This window comes from Ambystoma mexicanum, chromosome 8, assembly GCF_040938575.1.
Source record: "Ambystoma mexicanum isolate Mex_15411 chromosome 8, UKY_AmexF1_1, whole genome shotgun sequence".
NCBI classification, from domain to species: Eukaryota; Metazoa; Chordata; class Amphibia; order Caudata; family Ambystomatidae; genus Ambystoma; species Ambystoma mexicanum.
This window is the reverse complement of record NC_090929.1, coordinates 1,659,419,048-1,659,440,638: the sequence shown is the minus strand read 5'-3', so window position 1 is coordinate 1,659,440,638 and position 21,591 is coordinate 1,659,419,048. Positions and strand designations below refer to the sequence as shown.

Genomic DNA, 21,591 nt, shown 5'->3' with positions numbered 1-21,591 from the left:
AGGTATTCTGACAAGCATGAGTGCCAGAGAAAGGGACTTCATCCAGTATGAGTGCATTGGATGTTTGTATCATTAGAAGTTATATAGCTAGTAAGTGAAGCAGTGTTGGTCGTAGTAGGAAAGGTAAGGGCCAATGCAAGATCGTGTACGCCCAGAGAAGCTGCGAGTCCCGAAGGCCAGGCCCTGCTCTAGTATTCAAGGCTGCAAAGTCCCTCAGAGTTAATCATAGTGTCCCTGCACACTTCTGCCGGTCGTGGGGTGTCCGATCCTCTGAGACCCTTATCGCAGTCTGCTCATTGGACTACTTGTGTCCTCAGGAGCTATAGCTCCCCCTCCTGCCCTAGGGACTTCCTTAGCTGTCCCTCCTGGGGCATCTCGGGTAGGTTCTTTCCCCCTACCCGAGAAATCCTGGATGTGATTTAACTCCCCGTCTCAATCTGGTTACTACTTCTACGGTTCTCTGGATCAAGCAGATCTGATTCCACTCCTCTGGGACTTGGGGGTACAGCGCCCTGCTCGCTATACCTGTTCTAGGGTTATAGCACCTCTGACTTGCTTCAGTAACCTTTCTACCGCTCTGTCTGGCCCCTGGCAGCTGCCGTCCTCTTAGCCTGATCAGACCTTCTGCCTTAGCCTGGATTCCCAGTCTGGGCCCTGGATCACACTGGTTCCCTGTAGTTTGATACCCTTACCAACGGCACTGGTGTATCAGTGGTTCCCATCCCATGGAGACTCCATCGGAATGGAAATTATCTTTCATCCTCCACTCGTAATATACCCGTAATACTGGGATATCGGGCAGCGGAAACGGTAAGCCGGGGATGCCGGGTGGAGGGCGAGGAACCATGAGAAGAATCAGAGTGTAGGGATCTCAGCGGTGAATAGAAGTATAGAAGTGAAGAGAGATAGGGAGGAGACAATTTATGAAGGGATTTAAAGACCAAGCAGAGGAAACTGAAGAGCAAGCGGCCGTGAAAAGGGAGCCAGTGAAGATAAACGAGGGCAGAGGAGTTGGAATTATGAGAAGACAGAGAGACAAGGACACAAATGGAGGAATATTAGATTGAACTCCTCGGGGCAAGATGGGAGACCAGCAGGCCAAGAAGAAGACTGGAGCAGTAAAAAAGATGAGAGAAGATGACTGAGGGTACAAGTAACTTAACACCTCCTTCTTAACACCTATGTCCACACACCCTGCACTCTCCACCCTACCTGAGATTCGGCGATCTGCTCCCCACTGTCTCTCCCCCGCCCATGCTGCCAGTTGCCCACATGCCCCTATTATCTCCCTGCTCCTTTTTTCTCGTCTTCCTTCCCTGTGTTTTTTCCCCCTGTGATTGTAAAGCGCTCGTTGCTTCCTGAGGCTAGGTCCGTGCTATATAAATACAAGTTTTACAAAGGTAGCGGGCGCCCCTCTCTCGCAAGAACAAGGCCTGATAACCTGTTCAGTGGTTATTAACCACTTGAGAGTTCGCAGCCACTGCTTTTACTCACTGTGCCTTTCACAGATGGGAAATATCCATTTGCATATCAGTCTTTGTCCTGCCCAGGGGCAGTCCAGCACCGAAATACAATGGCAATTCCAATCTGAACGAGAGTACCACCAGCAACCCCATACACGTGTTTCACCCTTGTTGGGGATCATCAGTGAGGTGAAGCTGATGCCTCTCTAAGCACAGTGAGAGGGAGACCACGTCTGGTTGCCCCCAGGAGACCTAGGGTTACCAATCCCAGGTTCCTTAACAAATAGTTTTACAAAGGTAGCGGGCGCCCCTCTCTCGCAAGAACAGACATGATAACCTGTTCAGTGGTTATTAACCACTTGAGAGTTCGCAGCCACTGCTTTTACTCACTGTGCCTTTCACAGATGGGAAATATCCATTTGCATATCAGTCTTTGTCCTGCCCAGGGGCAGTCCAGCACCGAAATACAATGGCAATTCCAATCTGAACGAGAGTACCACCAGCAACCCCATACACGTGTTTCACCCTTGTTGGGGATCATCAGTGAGGTGAAGCTGATGCCTCTCTAAGCGAGGGGCGCCCGCTACCTTTGTAAAACTATATAAATACAATACCCTAATAATCATTTTTTTCCAAGTAGCTTCGTAGCATGAAATGAAAGAAAGGGTCTAGCTTTCCGAATATACAAAAGGTGGAGTCGGCATGAGGGAGAGAGAACAGAGATTTGTGGAGAGAAAGTAAGAGACGAGTCAAAGTATACGCTGAGGTTAGAGCAGAAGATGAAATGGGTAGAGAGTTGGGAGGGAAAGAAATAGAAATAGGAGGGAGGGGGGGGGCAGGTATACCAGCATAGGGATTGAAAGAACCTCAGTCTTAGAGGGATTCAAATGAAGAAAGTGGTCCAACAAGATGGCGAGCAGACAAGATCAGCCCCGGAGGTAAAAGTGGGATTTCCTCCATACCCGCCATGTTTGTTTGCTTCCAGGAGCGTGCCGCGGGCATAAGTAGATTCGAGCATTTTTCAACTTCCTTTTTGACACTGTGGAAACAACCGGACAAAGGATATAAGCTTTAATTAGACTTTGCTCTTGTCAGGATGGCAAATAGGATAGATGCTTGAAGAATATTAGGGGTTCTCTATAAAAGAGAAAAATTGTCTTCTGTCTGAACAATCTCACAAAAAGCATAGGAAATCCTATAGTGTATCGGGGTATTCCGACCTAGTATAGGTAGTGGTCGCCCTCTGAATCCCTGCTCCAAATACAGTCTCAGGGATGTAGCACCGAGCTCGCTTTTTGCCACCCAAACTCAGCCTCCAGGGACCCTCTTACTCGCTCAGGGATATAGCGCTCATTTCACCTCTGAGTGGTCTCACTCCACTTGCTGTTAACTCGGCACCAGACGTTCTCACTCTTTGGTTAGGTCACCATCCAGGGTCGGAGCTCTCTTGTCTGTCTGGTCTCCCATTCTCCCCATCCGAGCTGCCATGCTTGCCAATTCCTCAAGCTTCTTTGTCCTCTCTGGCCTCGCCTTTCTTAGCTTGCTCAACTGCTCGTCTTTGTCACCTCTCTCTCGTTCATCTTGTTTATGCCAGTTCCCTGTTCACTGTCCCAGGCCCACTCTCTCTGTGCAAGCCCCCACCCCCTCTAGTAAGTTCTCACTCAATGTAACTAGGGGCTATGTCCTATCTGTAGTCTATCCTTTGTAATGTCATTCATGATACAAATGGCAGCTTTATTATTACACAAATGAACACATTGATACAAAATGTTGCAGGAACTCAAGCGAGCTAAGTTTGCTGTAAGGAAATATTTTCTTTTTGCTTCTTTCCCTCCATAGAAATCTATGGAACCCCCCAACATCTTGCAGTTGTTTTGCACCTGACCTAACATTTCAGCCTTCTGCTTTACTTTCCTTGCTAAGCTCATCTGTTTTGGGACACAGATCAGTCCATGAGTACATTTGGACTATGTCGGCTATTCTGAAATTCCTTGTTTGTTTTACACTGCATGCATCACCTTTCAGTGAGGTGGAGTGGGGATACTGTGTGCCCCTTTCTTTGTCTTTAGTAACTTTATGGTTACTTGCATGATGTGTCCAAGACTGGCTGGTCGAAGCGGATACCTTTCTACCATTTTATTTTACATTCTCTCATGCAGTTTTGCATTTTACTACACAATGCCTTTTAGAGTGCAATATACTCTAAAATGGTGGTGCCGTGAGATTTTCACATGTCTTTTGCCCTTCTTTGTGCCATCCCAGGGCCGGTTTTACCATATAGAGTAAGTCCTTTCCGAGGCAAAGCCCCCCGTTTTCCAGGGCAAAGCAGTGGTGTGTGTCTGTAGCTGGATGTGGGGGCTGAGACTGTCTGGCCCCAGTCCACATCCTGGCCAAGGTGTGTCTGTTCCTGGGCACATGTGGTGACCCGAAGCTGTGCATGATTGGACAATCCCTGCAAGTTGGAATGGTGCATATCTGTACCATTGGAGGAGCTGGGGGCGACTTATCTCAAATTTATTTTAAAAGGACTCCTCCTGCAGCCATTCTTCAGATTGTCGATGGAGCTGAGATCCCTTTGAAGAGGAGCCACCCTCTGTACACCCGGACCTCGTTGTTGCAACCATCCAGCATTGTCTTCAACCATCAGGGCAAAGCACTGCTCCTTTGCTGATCTCCAAAAGGTCTTTATCAGTGTTTTGACAACTGAACCAATGCGAACAACCAGTCTCGCACCCTGCCCGAAAATCCATCTTTTATAAGCTTTCAGAAATGTCCGGGAGCCATACTGTGGGCTGACCAGCTTCCTCCTGGGCTACCTTGCTGCACCGGTCATGATCACAAGTTCGGATGTGGGGCTCTGCAGACCCTCGACTAATGATGGCAGCTCTCCAACATAAAGATGGACCTTGTCTGTTCTTTGTTTCTGCCATGTGTATCAATTCCAGGCACCTGATTGTTGTGGCCATTGTTCTCCACCTCCTTCGTGTACTGGGAAGTCCCCTAAGGTCACTGACCTAATGGTGGTCCTCTCTTCATCGTGCCATGGTAGTCCAGCTAACCAGTTGTGCCAGGAACTGTCCTGCCAGAGAGCAGAACCGCTGACTAGACGGAGCTAAATCCAGACACCGAAAGTGACCTTGTCACCTCTGACCCCCAGAGCTGCTGCTGGAGGTGGAATCAAGACACGAAGCAAGTGGGCTCAGTGACCTCAGATGCCTTCAAAGTGGTTTCTGTCTGAATCTGTGCACAGGGGGTCAGTTTACATACTAGTCCCCCCTGCCCCCCTCGCCCTCTGCATGGGGATTAACGTGTGCAAAGCCTGAAATAACTCTCACTTGCGTGGCCATGATCAGTAAAGTTCTGGTCAAGGATCCCCCCTTAGACTTCCGGTTATGTGGTGGATTGGGTGAGAAACATATAAGAACTTTTCTCCCTTGTTCTTGGCCCTTGAAACACTTACAAACTGCCTCTTGGCTTTGTCAAAACGTGTTCAGTCTACTTTAGACTCCTATCCTCCTGCAATGGGGTTCAAGTGTAGGACAGTAGGCTCATCTCCCCTAGCCAGAGAAGGGCCTTTACATTGTAGAGCCTCATTTTATACGGCTGTGCATTGGATGTTCTACTCCTTTATTTTACAGCTACATGTTCTCAATGTGGGTCATTCCTTACCATTTTTCTTTTTCTTCACTTGCTTTACTCTTCTACAGTGTTCTAATAATTGTAATCCTACTGGAGCTCAATTTTTCTCCGTGGTGTAACGGGAATGACCTTGTAAGGCTTTTACACCTTTCATTCACGTCACCCCACATTTTGTGGCCATTTGCATGGCGGCGAGAAGGGGCCGAACGCAACCTGCGTTTCCGCCGCCGCTGTTTCCCGCCACCATGCAAATGTCGACATTGGCAGCAGGGTACATTTTCATGCCGGCGAAAGTGCTGTGGACCTGCCTTTTGCCCAGCACATTTCTACTCCGAAGGTGAATGTGTATTTATGAGTGATAGATACGTTATCTACTTACCTGTGATTTTTCATTGATAAAAAAGTTGCCCAACGCCAAAATAAATGTAGCTATTTTTCTACGTTCTCCCTAACCTGCGTTAATGAAAGTGCTATGTGTGTGCTGAAATGAACCCTTCACCACTCTCACACCCTCCTAAATCTAAGCCTTCCTGCTCACTCACACTACCTTGGTAGAGTTGGGCTAAACATTAGTGTCCTTTCCTGTTCACCAGAATATTGTGGCCTCTCAGAATCTCTCTTTAGGGCTGATTTTGAAAGTTCATTTTAAGAGTTGCCATTAAGACTTCTAAGTGCTAGGTGGGCCAATGTCGGGTGAAAGTCAACTGGTGCGGGCAAAGTTAAGCCTTTCCAGGCAAAGGTCCAAGTGGTTCTTGATTGGGAGACACCCACCGCTCGGACCACCTGGGAGCATTTTACAGTCTCGCTTGGTATTGCAGAAGGTTTGTAGCCAGGTATGTGACCACAGAGGATCTTCTGGTAGCCTCGGGAGTGGGTGTGGTGGTCATCGGGAGAGATACTGCACTGGGTGTGTTCAGGGGGCATCTCCTACAAGGTGCAAAGAATTCTTGCTTTGCTTTTTTAATGGCATGAGAGTGGAAGAGAGTCTGATGTTTCTGGCCGTGAGGTTCTGTAGTCTGGGAGCACAGCTCTAGAATGCTTTATTCCTGCTTCTTGCTTTTTTGCATTTCTGCTTCTCCAGTTGGGCCAGGTACTGACTTCTAGCGATGCTATGACTGCCACAGATGGTGGCATTGTCTGCCAGGAAGGCAGAATAGTGCCTGGCAGCAGCTTTGTATATGAGACAGCTGGCTGTAAGGGACGAGAAGTGGAAGGACAAATGACAATTCATTGTGAGAGCACAGATGAGGATTGGCTGTAAGGGACTAGAAGTGGAAGGACAAATGACAATTCATTGTGAGAGCACAGATGAGGATTGCAACTCTCCGCTCCATCAGGCCCTTCCCATTAACATTGATATTAACACAGGAAAAAGGGACTTGTGACCGAAACATGTTAGACAGGATATTTTCCAACCAAAAAATGAAAACCATTACAGATGATATGTCTGAGCCCTGCCACCCTGAGGATGATTGTAAGACATGCTGGACTTGCATACGTGTTTTCATTCACATATCTGTGGGGTCCATGGGCTGCGTGTGCATATGCTGTTGGTTTATCTCTGTGGTTGCACTTGCCTGTCCATCAAAATAATTAGTTTGGACACTGAAGTTCTGTCTGTTTCTGCTGTTGTACTAGGCTTCCCTGCATCCAGATACCGGCAGCCTCATCCCGCTCCTGTTCCGGCCTCCTGGTGAGTCCCACTCATATTCTGCTGTACATTTCCGCTCCCAGTTTGGAGGCAATCTTGTTGATTAAGAAGCCTGGATATAGTCAACCATGCCAGTGCTTCTGAAATGCAGGCTAGGCCGGCCAGACTAGTATCGGCCACCAGCTGCCGGGCCGGCCCACCTCCCATCTGGCTCACACCAGTAGAGCAAGAGTTATTTTGTAAAAGTATTGGCTCACCAAGGTCAGAACCCACATCCCCAAATTCGGCTTCTTTAACAAAACAACCACAAAGCGATGGATTGGAAATCATGGCACCTGTCATGAGTAGTAGGAATTGCTCTAGGTATCTTTTCATTTCATTGTTTTTCAGCCTGTTTGCAAGGGTGACTGATCATGTGCAAATTCAGTCTTGACCCATTCCCCAGAGGGAGGTACATTTCCTCTGCAAGGGATCATGCTTTTGCCATGTTCGGTGTCCATCCATGAGGTGTACCTTCATAACCTATGTACAGCTCGTTTGAAACTCACATCTGTGCAAACATCTCCACTTATGGTGACTTTGAAACCACATTAAGTTATAGATTGGAAAGTGTTAAATATGCCAAACCCTCTGTACATCTTTCTAGTTGGGTTTCCATTCCATTGTTAGTTACCCATTGTGTGTAATTGAAGAGCCAAAGCACCAGTAGAGGAAGAAATATTTTTCTCAAGATCATACTATCAAACGTGTGTTAACAAAACTTCACTTCCTTAATCGGCAAGCCCCACAGATCCTTCAGGCCAGAATTCTAGAGAGCTTTTTTATATACCCCTGTGAATTTAGGCAAATTGCTGTGCACATAACAACTCCACACACTAGCCTAGTTCCTTTATATTTTCTTTAAAGAAAATATTTTTTTATTTGTTCTTGGTTGACAAGAAACCTTTACAAAAGTTAATATTTACAAAGTTGTTACAAAATAGAAGTGTCATAAAATTCTCAAATACAACAGGTCATAATAAGAGAGTCCAATTAAAGTAGCAAGATTAAACAAACAAAAAAACAAAAACAAAAATATGAAAAGAGCAAACAGAAAAAAACAAAAAAGGAATATAAATGATTGCTACAAAGCAATGGAATACGGCAAAATTAAAATAGTAATATCTTGCGCAAAGACTGTCTTATTGAAGTGCAAATCGATATTAATAGAGATCTTGCATTTATATATCTTATGGTTTTAAATGCAATATCTATGTAAGTAAGAGCCACAAAATACACCTGTGTTTCCGACAAAGATACATTAGAATGTCTTTATAACAAATTTGAATATGCAACTAGGGGAGAGTAGCCTCCATCCACGCGGGATGCTGCTTCTTTAAAAAACATTTGCTCGCATAAGAAAGATTATTAGTTCATCAGACCCATGTACAGAATAGAAAAGTAAAGCATTTGAGGTCAAACAGTTAGATAAGTCCAACCAACATACTTAGGTGACAGAATCAGACAAATTAGCGTCAATTAGAATCAACATGCGGGCAAGAGAGAGGAGGAAGGCTTTATTAGTTCCTAGCATACATCTTGACCATAACCATTCTCTAGACGAAATGGAACTTCCTATGCTTGCCTCACCAAGTAGTGCAATTCTCAATGTTGCATAATGTGGACACTATATCACTAGGTGTTTCAGTGTTTCGATTTGAGAGTGGTGTTTACAGAATCGACATGTTGGAGAAGATTCGAGGTTCACTTGTCTCCAGTATTTGGCATGTTCAAGAGTGTGTAACGCAATTTTTCATAGGGAAATCATGTGAGGTACATCTGACTCGGAAGCCCTATTCACGTAAATTTGGCAAACTCTTGATATGCTTTAAGAGCCCCAATGTTAGGTTAATAGTTTTACAATAACAATCATTCACCAGAAGAACATATTTTACTAACCTGATCAGGAGAATTCGTGATTTGGTGAGAATGGTAAGTTTACCTAGGAAACTCTGACCCCCTTGGGCGGTTCTAAAAATGCCTAAAGAGTGAGAGAATCCCAGGGAAACCGTCTGGGGAATAAAACCCTGTCGTAGCTGGCGACTGGATGATGCTTGTAGTCTGGTTGGACGTGAGGTTCTGTCAGCTCCCTTCAATTTTCTATAGGATGATGTGGAGACTGGCGGAAAATGCTGGGAGTTACGTCTGATTCATCTACCGTCTAATACAGAGGATAATAAAGAGAGTAGTCAGAAGGGCGGAGACGCCTGACAGAAGTATACAAAGGATAGCAAGAAAGAGTCCTTAAGTTAACAGCTATACCTTTTCAATGCCTGAATGGAATTGAGACGTCTCGTCTTTTTTGGATGTTACGGTAATTTCGTAACGGTGTCTGTGAGAATCAAAGGGGAAAAGATTGCAGCAGAGTAAGAGACGTGGAAAAGGTTAGTCTGATGTCTCTTCTAAAGGAACGTAGAAGATTACCTGACTTTCAGTCTTCATTTGTTTAGTGAGGGCTAATGGATAATTCACTGCAGATCCCAGTGTCTGTCCGCAGCACACGAGAAAACACAAGAAAAGATAAGTGCTGAGAAATCTATGGCCGCCGGTATACAAATGTTTGACAAGGTGCGGGTGATTACATACCCGTGCCTCGATAACGTGTGCTACTGAAGGGCGTTAGTATTGGGGCTGCGCAGCGGTAGTGGCCGCGTCGCTTTCCAGAAGTCAGCAAAGAATGGAGGAAGAAAGCACTCAGTGAATACGGTGCAGTCTGTGTAGTCTGCACGATTTGAGGATCGCTAGAGAGGGAGGATTCTTCCTAAAGAATCAAAAGGATCGAAAACAGGACAGATGAACACTTAGGCAGAATCTCACAACGAACAAGAAAAGAAGTTATCACAGAAATGTGAAGCGAACTTATGAAGCGTTGATCAGACGGAGTAGCAACGCGCCTGGGGGTTGCCATGGATGCCTGATAAGTGTTCCTTGGTAATGTGGGCCGAGTCTCAGTGCCTGAAGCTTTCAGGAGGACTAGACTGTCAACAACAGGACTCTCCACCATCTTGAAGGGCAAAATGGAGGATATCCAAGATTTAGCCATGACACCCAAGTTCTTCAATAGTACGCATCTAGTCAAACTCATAAAGCTTCTTTTTGGCATATGCTGGACGTTCAAGGAGATCATTAGATGTGATACTTATTTTGTCCATTATCATTCTCATTCTGCTATCAAAGCGTGCCATGGAATTAGGTTCCAAGTTTCTATGCATTTTAGAGAGATCTTCATATAAGGAATTTCGCGGTGGTAGCAGGATTCGAGCATAGGTGTTAAGTTGCCTCCATTGAAATCGAGCGGATAATGAAAATAAGCCCAGTTCATGACGTATGCAAGCATTGGGTATAGAATTAGCCAATGCTAGAGTTTGCTTCCACATTTGTTCTTGGATAGAGTTTAATATGTGATCAAGATCAATGTCGCACAGGCACATGTCCAACATAATCGTTTCTGCTTTAAGCGAATAAAAATCAATTGCAGGTGAAAGAGAAAACTTGCATAGTCTTCTGTAAATTATGGTTAGTTGCGAGGTCAATGGTCAAGATTTTAATTTTAGGGAGTTATGCCAATGTGCAATAGATGAAACGTCTGACAAGTTGTATCCCAGATAACGAATGTCAGAAGACTTGTCTATGGGCGAGCCATTCAGTGTCCAAGTGAACGAAGGAATCTTTTTGCTACCCAAGAATATAAGGATCTTGGATTTTGCAGGGTTGGCTTTAAGGTTATGCTTAGAGGCATAGAGAGATAAGGCATCCAGCTTATTTTGCAGCCCATAGGGAGTCCTGTCAAAGAAGGTGAGGTCATCTGCGAATGCTAACCAATGCAGGCGGAGATGACCCATCATAATAGTATAAGTGATGATATGAGACCATATGGTGTCGATGTCGGACAAATACAAATTGAAAAGGGTCGAAGCGAGGTTACACCCCTGCTTCACACCAGTGTGGGTAGGAATGTCATCAGTAAGAGTACCAGCCTGATTAATGCAAACTTTGTAACATGTTTCTTATTTTCTGCACTTCCAACCATGCCATTTCGATTTCACATTACTTTCCAATGTATCCCTCTCCCATGTCGATCCTTCTTTCTGAGACTGGAAGACGCCGCTGGGGTTGTTGCACATTTTCTCATTTCTGTCTTGTGCACTGACCACGCCTTTTCTCATTGCAGCTTTTCTGCCCATAGGAGCACCTCTGGTGAGTAGTTTGAGCAGGCTGCTTAGCCAGAGACCCCGGGGTGACGGCCTCGACAGCTGAAAGTGAGCTCCATGTGTTAAACTATCTTCGTGCATTGGAGCTGTGACGGGGAATGCCCACCTGTAGGTCACAGTCTCCCGCTGCCTGCTTGCACCAATGCGTCTCACTATCATCCCACGTGTGACTGAATTTGTAGCCTATGTAAAACATACATCGAATCTGCTGAACATCTGTTTCTCTTATGCCCTATCTCAGGGCTCGGCAACCTGTGGCTCACCAGATGTTTTTGGACTATGAGTTCCATGATCCTCCCCATCCACTATGCTGTGTAGGTATGATGGGAGTTGTAGGGCAAAACATTTGGAGAGCCAAAGGACATAGACCCCTGCTTTATCTAGAATATGAAACTAATGGGCAAGCGGGTATATAAAGTAGATCATTTGAGTATGGCCGAAAAACTACCTACAAGTTATAAAGAGGAAAAATAACACAATTTGTATAGATTGATATGGTCTTGACATGGGATTTTAATTAGTCGCCAAATAATATAAATATTGTTTGAAGTGTGTATCAATGACGGAATAACTTGTATATTTAAATTATCCTGGGATGATTCTAATGTATTAAATAGTTAAATAGTTTTGTACCAACCTTCTTGTTTTGAAAGGAGCCAGCAATTCGAATGCTCTCTCTGTTAATGAAGGCTTACCCACCAACAAAGGGGTTTAGGATATCGTGATAATGGCCTGCCCCCAAGCTATAAGTACGGGAGTGGCCCTTACCCCAAGCAATCCTAACCCCTTCTGAGGCCTGTAAGAGTATTAGGACACAGAGTTGAACAACTAAAAGTGTTAGTTAATGAGTTTATGCTGCTGCTCAACTCTGAGTGTTTAGAACAAGGTTAAGAGCAGAGATGTTAGGTGGCATTGTGAGGATTCTGATAGGCTGAGAGGGGGTCTATAATGGAATACATGTTTAGTACAAGGTTAAGAGCAGAGATGATAGGTGGCATTATGAGGATTCTGATAGGCTGAGAGGGGGTCTATAATGGAATACATGTTTAGTACAAGGTTAAGAGCAGAGCTGTTAGGTGGCATTGTGAGGATTCTGATAGGCTGAGAGGGGGTCTATAATGGAATACATGTTTAGTACAAGGTTAAGAGCAGAGATGATAGGTGGCATTATGAGGATTCTGATAGGCTGAGAGGGGGTCTATAATGGAATACATGTTTAGTACAAGGTTAAGAGCAGAGATGATAGGTGGCATTATGATGATTCTGATAGGCTGAGAGGGGGTCTATAATGGAATACATGTTTAGTACAAGGTTAAGAGCAGAGATGATAGGTGGCATTATGAGGATTCTGATAGGCTGAGAGGGGGTCTATAATGGAATACATGTTTAGTACAAGGTTAAGAGCAGAGATGATAGGTGGCATTATGAGGATTCTGATAGGCTGAGAGGGGGTCTATAATGGAATACATGTGCCAATATGCCTTAGCACAGTACTTTAATACATAGCCATCATACAGTTCTCGTTGAGGAGAAAGCATTTCCAAGTCGGATCCATGCTCTGAACTCTGTACTGGTCTCACTGTGCTGACCCAGGAGTGAGGTTGCCATGGTTTGTTCCAATGGTAGAGGCCCATTCACTGTCACTAGTGCCTCTCAGTGGCCTGCAGTCAGTACCTGTCACACATCCATATCTGTCATCCGGTCTTGATGCCCTCAAATCCTGGTTTGTTACAAGACCCCTTTCCCCACCCAGTCACTTGATATCCTTGTCTGTCGCAGCATCTCCTCCATGGCCTCCGATCACTTATCTCCCCAGATCCTTGTCTGTCACCATATTCCTTGGAAGCCCTTGTATCCTAGGCTGCCGCTGAATCCCCTACCACATGCTTACACTCTAGTCATTGATCAAATCTCTGTGGCCTCACCACGCTGACCGCTGCTTATCTGCGTCCAGGGGTTAGGACTCCAGTTAGCTCCCCTCAAAAGGATCCGACTCTTACTAAGCTCTGCTACCCTTCCCTCTGCCCATCTGTTATTTTTGCCTGCAGTATTCTCATGATAAGTTTGTGATGTTCATGCATATTTCATTTCTACACCCTAAAGGTCATTGCAACTTTACTGCCTTACCAAGGAATGAAGCCCTTGTTTTTCTGGCAGGTAGGCCTGCATTCTCGTTCTTTTTCTGTCCTGAAGCACGCCACCTAACTGCATACACCACCCTTTTTTCTTTAAAGTGTTTTTCCAATAAGTGCCTGAGGTCAGAACCCTAAACTTGTTGTCTGTGTGTTATCCTCCCTCTCTCCAGCTGCTTTTTCAGACATACAGTGCTGGCTTCAATCTGGCCAATGGAAACGGCACCAACAAGGTACGTTGCATGCATACTTGGAACGGTCATGTGTTTGCAAAGGGGCAATCAATGACCATGCTCTGTTGTCTCTTTGCAGCCGGAGAAGCTTCAATCAAAGCAACGGATCCTCCTCCTGGCATCAATCTCGTTCACAACAGTTGTGGGGGTAGGTCCAACAAGTTCATTTTCTACTAATTTGTTGTGATGGAGTCACCTATGCTGAAACTATAGAGGGAACACTGTGTTTCCAAGTGGCAGTAAAAGCCACCAGCTTTGTGATGGCACTTCTAGAGGTGCTATATGGGAAATCCCCCCCAGAGTTCCCCTGGCTCGCATCCATTGCCGCATTGCCGCACCTTACACCCTGCGGTCACTCTTCGGAGAGCCCACTGGGACATGTACTATGGGGCACTTTCCTTCATTTCTCACGCAGTGCGTCAAAGGGGAGTAGTGTTAGGGGGCAGAAACCCTGGGAATATCAGCCACACAAAAGGTTTGCAAAGAATGCAGTCTACACTGTAAGCCAGCTCTCTGCTCTGGGCCCAATCCGGGTGTTCACTCAAGGAGGGGGGATTTTTCTTTGAGCACACCTTAGGGGCTGTCGTAAGTCAGCCATAGGAGAAAGACTTGAAGACACGTTTCTCAAATGATTTAGGTTTATTAAAGCAAAGAAATACCTGTCCTAGCCCTCCCTCTGTGATGTTGGTTCCCCGTGCTACAAAATAATAAAAGGCTGCTTGGCAGGATGTCTTGCCTTCTGTCTGAAACTACTACTAATAGCAAAGAAACATTAATGAGCCTATATAAGTGTTCAACTCCCCTCTTGGCTTGGGCTGGCTGGTGCTTGACTCCCACCCAATTATATCTCCAATTCTTTCCTGTTTAACTCAATCCTCAGCCTGCTGGTATAGTTCAAAGCAGGTTCAATGTCTCTCTTGGCTCTCTATAGAAGGGGACTCCTGACCCCCTCTAAAATAGTTTATTCAGACTTCAGCAGCGATACCTGGTTTTGTAGTTCAGTCACTTGTGTGGAACAACAAGACCTAAACCTCTATCTAGCTGGTATTGCTTCCTCACCACTCCAGGGTATCTCGGTACTCCTTATCTGATTTGTTTTTTTGATCCAACCCTGACCTTTTGGCTCCCTGAGTGATTGATCAGGATTCTCAATCCTCTGTTGCTCGTTTGGGTTCTTTGCCCTGCCTGGGCTCTCTCGGGACTCTTATCCCCTTCTGGGGTCTTGGCTCTACCGGTTTACACCTCCAGGGTGTTTCTAGCTTTCTTATCCCTCTGTTACCCCGTGCTGGGCTATATGGCCTCACTGGCAGCATGAGTAGTACAATGGTCCCTTGCTCCCCCCCATGTTTGCCTGTGATGTTGTCTGCTGTTCCCTTGCCCCCCATGGTTTTCTGTGGTCTATGTCCTTCCGTTGCCACCCCCTTCTTGCATGCATGTGCTTCCTGCCTTGCTTATTCATGACTATCCTACTTCCCATTCCCCTTAGCCCTCTCCCTCTGCCCCCTTAATCATTCCACTCCAGGAGTTGACTTGATACACTACTGCTCTGCCATCACTGTGTTGTTGTAAATGCTTGACTTGGACTTTATGGAGTCGTTTGACCCTTGGCGCTTCTCCCGTCTCTATTCTCATGCCAGACTTCCTCAGCATCACGTACTCCTGGTGATCCTATATCATGCTGTGCCCATCTTCTTCCTGAATCCTGTCTTGTTTCTGCTGTTTCCCTGCAACACTATGTGCATTACCGACTCCTGCAACTGTATTGTCTCTCCTGTCTTGCTTCTCCACTCTTTTCACTGCTTACTCTTGTTCTCTACTTTCTCCCTCTCTCTTCTCCCCCCTTACTCTATGCACTTAATCTATCAGAATTGTCCTTGGACATAGTATGATAGCTACATTGTTTGTCCCCTCTCCCCCCCTCTCATTTCTCTTCCTCTCACTCCCTCTCCAGCACTATCTGAAATGTCGGCAGGCCTAGTACGATAGTCGCTTTTGTTGTCCCTCTCCTTCCTTTCCCCCCCCCCTCACCCTCTCCTCTTGTAATCTTCCGGATCTATCATAAATGTCCTCAGGCCTACTACGTTAGTTGCCTGTCTGGTCCTGTTCCCTTCAAGCCCACCTCCTACCTTCCTTTCTGTGTCTTAGCTCTTGCACTATCTGAAATGTCATCAAGCCGAGTATGATAGTTAATTTCACATTCTTATTGTTCAAGGCCTGTAAGAATGTTCACCGTTTGTATTTTCCCTTGTTCCCTCCCTTGCCTTGAAGCGCTTTGAAACACATTGTTTATAGGCGCTATACAAATAAACTATCTTATCATATCAAAATGTCCTTAGTTTCAGGATCACCCCCTTTAGGGTTATCTGGCTTCAGTGGCCGCATGCAAGCTACAATATTATCACCCCCTTAACGGATACTAGGTTTCTCAGCCCGTTCTGGGCATAGTACAATATCCTCACCCCCTCTAGTATTATACTGGCCGCTTGCGACCTACAACATTCTCACCCCTTCTGGGTGTGCTGGGTTTTTGATCCCTGCATGGGGTATTCACGCTCCCTGCCCATGTATGTGGTAAATGCCCCACCCCTCTTTGGAGTAATTCAGACATTCACTGGGCCTCATCCTTCTCCTTTGGGCAGGCTGCATACATGGATTCAGGTATTATTGCTCATCAAGGAGGCAGTGGTTCTGGTGGCTGCTTAGCCACTGTTCCGTGGTCATTGGCACTCTCGCACTGGTTCCTCGGCTTGGCGTCAGAGCTCCTCTGCTTCTGTGCGTCTCCTCTGCGGCAGATCGCTCTCTGGCTTCTGTTAGGAAGATATTCATATGTTACGCACCATCCCCTCTACATGTGAGTACCCAAGCACTTTTACGATCTTACTAGACCTTGTTTTTATTTTATTTTTATTTTTACATTTGTGGAGAGCACTACAGCCCAAAGGCTTTGAGGCGCTTTTTACACGAAAGTGTACGTAAGCAAGAATACAATTAGGACATGCGGTTACTTAGTTACATCATATGTGCTAGGTTACAAAGTACAGTTGGGCAAACATGGTTGGTTTCAGTAGAGTACAGAGTAAGAGCTAGGACTAACATTTCAGACAAATAGCCTGGTTTTGATGGCTTTGCGGAACGCTAGGTGTGAGTCGATTACCCTAATGTGTGTAGGTACTGCGTTCCAGTGGGTGGCAGCGATAGCTGGGAAGCTGGAGCCCCCTGCACGTACTCTGCATGTTTTGGGCTTGGTGATCATGTTGGTGTAGGCTAGCATTGATGGCATGGTGGATGTGGGCATGACTATGCGCTGGGCGATGTAGGGCGGTGCCAGATCATGGAGGCATTTGTGAGTGATGGAGAGGATTTTGAAGATGATTCTCTGTTTAACGGGAAGCCAGTGAACCTGTCTCCTCAGGTCCGATATGTGGTCCTTTTTTACGAAATCCTGTGGCAGCCCTAAGGGCGTTGTTCTGGACAAGTTTGAGTTTGGCAATGTTTTTGCTAGATGTCCCTCCGAGGAGAGCATTACAGTAGTCCAGTCTTGAGCCGATAGTAGCCCTAGCGATGGTAAGGCAGTTCTGTGTGGTTAAGAAGGGTCTTACTGCATTGAGCAGTTTTGAGTAGTATGCCGATGAGGAAGCAATGGCGTTGACCTGCCTATTCATGGTGAGATTAGAGTCTAGCTAGACTCCCAGGGTTTTAACTGTATGGGACACAGCGATGGGTATATTGTCAATGGTGAAGGAGCGATAGTTCTTGTCGAGGTTACCCAGGATGGTTGGTGACCCAATGAGCAAAAGCTCGGTTTTGTCACTGTTGAGGCACAGCCCATTTTCTGCCATCCAGACTTGGATGGTGCAGTAGATGGAGTGAAGGGTGATCCAGTCTGCCTCATAGTCACCTGTGGGAGGGATGAGCACCTGGATGTCATCAGCGTAGTTGGTATATGAGATGCCCAAGGTGTCAAAAAGGTTGAAAAGGGGCCTAGTAAATAGGTTGTAGAGGGTGGGCGCGATGCAGGAGCCCTGAGGCACCCCACACTTGATGTGACTAGGAGAGGCACACGCTGAGTCGGAGAAGACTTTCATGGCCCTTTCCTGTAGAAATGAGGTGATCCACGCACACACATTAGGGGAGAAGTTGGCTGCAAAGGAAAGGTGATGGCAGAGAGTATTGTGGTCCAGGAGGTCAAACACGGCCAATAGGTCAAGGAGCAGAAGGAGCGCTGGTTTGCCGGCGTCTCTGATGTCGTCCATTTGATTTTTTAGGTCGAGGAGGGCCGTTTTGGTCCCATGTCGTGGCCTGAAGCCAGACTGCCAAAGGCTCAGAAGGCGGTGGTCCTCGAGGAATTTTTGGACTTGCACATAGGCTGCTTTGAGCAGGAAGGGGACAGTGGTAATGGGCCTGTAGTTCCCCAGTGCCGAAGGGTCAAGAGATGGCTTTTTGAGGAGCGGTCGTACCCAGGCCTCCTTAAGGTCGGATGGGACATGGCCAGACTGGAAGGAGGCATTGATAAATGCTGTCAAAAAGGGGGCAAGGGTCATTCAGATTGCTCAAGTGCGGGGAAGAGGGTAGGGGAGATGTGCCAGGGGGAGGGGAAGGGGGAAGTGAAGTTAACTCACACGCACAGCCTGCTGGTGGCTCATAAGTGCAGAGAGAAGGGACTGTAGGGTTGCAGATATAGACCCTTAGGTGCTGGAGAGCCCTGAGGCAGTGCAATGGCAACTGAACATGCAGGAACCTGGGCCCGAGTTCAGAGGGTGACCAGTGTGTGGAGCAGTCGGGAGAGGAAGAGAGAAAGCAGAAGCGACAAGGAAGGCCTTGAGTTGCTTCCGGAACAGGAGGTGGTTCTGCTCAAGTTTGAGAGCGGCAGGGAGGCGGTTCCATAGGGAGACCCCAGCCAAGGAGAAAGATCTGCCCCCAACTCTCTGCTTGGAGAAGCGTCTGACCCTCAGAGAGTTGGAGGTGGATGAGCGGAGAGCTCGAGAAGGAAGATGTTTTGGAAGAGAAAGTTGGAGTTAGAGCAGTCCCAAGCCCCAGAAAGCTTTGTGGATGATGCCGAGGGTCTCGACGTTTATCCTTGCAGCCACGAGGAGCCAGTGAAGAGATTTCAGAACTGGAGAGATAAAATCCCTGGGCTTGAGGCCAAGGACAAGTCGCGCAGTCCTGTTCTGGATAAGGTCGAAGAGTAGAGGCGGGAAGATTTAGAAAGAGTCTGTGCCAATAGTCCAGCCTAGAAAGGACCAGAGCTCTGGAGACAGGGAGCTTCTGGGGGAAAGTCAGAAAATGAAGAATACCTCTGAGGAGGTGAAGCTAATAATTTGACTTCTTAGAGATGTCAGAAATGTGAGGAGAGAAGGAGAGGGTGGAGTCGAAGATGACGCCAAGGGTCTTGGCCTCACAGAAAGGAGCAGGAAGAGGTCCCAGAATGGGTGGCCAGAAAGAGTGGAAAGGAGGGAGCGGGTGTCCCAATGAGGAGGATCTCCGTCTTACTGCCATTAAGGCAGAGATCATTGGCAGCACACCATTCCTGAATTGCGGCCAGACAGTCTGGTATGAGAGAAGAAGCAGAAGTGGCTGAGGGGAGCCTGAAAGAGAGCGGAGTGTTTCGGAACAGGAAAAAAAAAACGGCAAAAAATGGCCGCCGCCATGGAAAGGGAAAACGTAGTCAGTTTTCCCTTTCCATGGCGGCCATCGGAAGCAGACGCGCTGGGAACAGAAGTGTTCCCAGCGTGTTCGCTTCCAAGACCAGAAGAAAAAAGAAGGTAAGTGGGGTCGGGAGGGCGGAAGGTAGGGGATAGGGAGTCTCCACACGGCTGGAGGTTTCCATCGTCCCCCGCCAGAGACCGCGGGATAGAAGGTAAGTGGGGGGGGAGGGAGGAGGGAGGAAAGGCTTGGGGGAAAAAAAATCTTACCTGAGTCCCCGGCGGGGGACAAAGGAAGCCTCCAGCCATGGGGAGACTCGGAGCGGGGATTGCCCCATTTCGAGCCTCCTCATTGGCTGAGGGGCTGCCACGCCCCTCGCCGGGAACAGAGTAGCCGGCATGCACGGCGTGGACGGGAATACCGTGTGGTATGGCTCGCAAATGAGTCAATCACCACACAGTATTCCTGTTCAGCAGCGCGTGCCGGGTACTAATGGCATTTATATATCACTAGTATACTTTGTAGATTCTGAGGTTTGTAGAAAGGAAAGGTTAAGAGAAGGAAAAAGGTTAAACAAGTTCTTAGAGCATGTGAGCACTTAAATCTTCCAATGGAGTCTAGACAAAAACCTTTCCCAGCAATAACAGTTTAAGACCAAGTTATCACCTCTGAGGGACAGGAATTATCAAAGTAAAATGGACTAGGAGAGTCTGCAGGGAGCCCAGACAGCCAAAGCCAATTGTGGGTACTTTGGGTTCTGACCCTAAGTTACCAGGTCAATCCAGACATGGACCCCTTACTCACTGTGCTTGGAGAGGCACAGCTCCACCTCACTGATGAGGCCCGACTAAGCCGAAACATGTGTCTGGGTTTGCTGTTGGTACTTGTTCAGAGGAGAATTGCCTACCATTTCGGTGCTGAACTAGGAATAGGTGGGACAAAGACTGATAAGTGTATGGATATTTCTCATCTGTGGAAAGCATAGTGAGCTAAAGCGTGGCTGAGACCCTGCCGGAGGCCATCCACACAAGACAGGTCAATGGGCCATGTTCGTACTGCTAGAGGGTTTCCCAGGTCTTTTTATGTCAATTGGAGCACAGTCTATGGAGCTGTGGCACTTCTTAGATGACAAAGTCGTGCACAAAGTTAGAGAGTTTGTTGAAGAAAAATCACAGTACGGTCACAAGCTGTTATACTTGTGGAGGGTAGAGCTGAAATCAACTCTAGCAAAGTAGCTACTGCAAGTCTCAACTGAGAAGAGCAAAGTCACAGACACTGAGATAAGTACCCCAAGTCTGAACAGCACCTTTGGTTAGAAGAAGAGTGGTCCAGCTGGCTTCTGTCTGGTTGCAGTGATGCAGATCCTGGGTTCCTGGGCCTCAGTCGTGGGGACAAGAGGGATGACATCTTGAGGACTCCTGTGGGAGCAATTCTGAGGTCACGGCAGCTACAGGCTCTTTTCAGATCAGCAGCACTTTATGGTTTCAGCGCTAGGTAAACAGCACCACTGTGGATCTTGGACACCGGTTGGGCTTCCCTCACTCCTGCACTCTGGTGAGGGGACTTGAGCTCTGGCCGTCCTGCTTTTCAGGAGGGTCCTGGGGAGACTCCTGGAGCTTCTGGCCGGCTTGTAGACGTTGCACTATACTATGGATTTCTCGGCCCCTGGCACTCGGTTCCTGCAGCAGCAAAGTAGTACAGCCAGTCAGGGAAGATGGTCCAGTGGAGTTTGTCTCATGGTTAGTTGGTCCCACTAACCAAAGGGAAGAAATCGGCCCTTCCATAGCTTCTCTTGTCGATCAGAAGTTTCAGCACAGCTGCAGGGCTTCACTGGGCAATTCAAAGGTCCAGGAGGATGCAGCAAGCTTTGTTCACGGTTTCTTTGTCGGGTTGTTCTTCCCAGTGGTAGACTCTGCCTCTATTCCCAAAACCCTCGCCTTTTAAGCAGGTTTCTCCTATTCATGCACAGCCTAGCTGTCGCAAAAATAGCTGGGTTCAGGACAGCCAGCCAGCCAATCAAGACAGGGTGCAATAAGGCATTCCTAGAGACAAAGGACAGGGGAGTTTCGGGAACATCACTCACTTCCTGCCATCCTAGACACACTGGAGCCAGAGGCAGTTTTCAGTACGTAAGCCCGCCAAAGGCAAAACGAACAAAGGGCTCAAACCTGGTTTGGCACACAGAGTAAAACCGATGAAAGACCTCACCAACAGAAAATGCCAAAAAAAGAAGACTGGGCCATTTTGACAAAACTTTCACCCATGGGTGCTTTACTGCAGCTGAGGATTCAGCCTGCAGTAGAAAAGCACAATGGTAGGAAAATTAAACCACTGCCACCAGCCATTTAAAGTAGTGAGGGTAACATAAAAAATGTCACATGAGTAGGTAGGATAAGGGGCTACTAGGTAACCCCCCCAGCACTCCACATAAAATGGGGTGTGCTGGACCTATAACGCAAATTCTTGGGAACAGTAGTTCACACAAGAAAAGGTATTTAAAGCTTATGAGAAATTTTTAGAATTTCTCAGTGACACTGCACTAAAGGTACTGTGTGTCACCATACAAAAAGTAGATGGCTA

The 21,591-nt window shown here is 46.9% G+C and overlaps 1 protein-coding gene across 1 annotated transcript in view; it reads left to right on the top strand.

Annotated features, from left to right (window-relative positions):
• Positions 1 to 21,591, top strand: part of SFXN4 (sideroflexin 4) — a 225,772-nt gene that overhangs the window by 95,880 nt on the left and 108,301 nt on the right. The window contains exons 5-9 of the mRNA XM_069611928.1: positions 6,741 to 6,795; positions 10,964 to 10,989; positions 13,107 to 13,160; positions 13,309 to 13,368; positions 13,448 to 13,516. Coding sequence (XP_069468029.1) covers positions 6,741 to 6,795; positions 10,964 to 10,989; positions 13,107 to 13,160; positions 13,309 to 13,368; positions 13,448 to 13,516 — 264 coding nt within the window. The remainder of the gene's footprint in view (positions 1 to 6,740; positions 6,796 to 10,963; positions 10,990 to 13,106; positions 13,161 to 13,308; positions 13,369 to 13,447; positions 13,517 to 21,591) is intronic.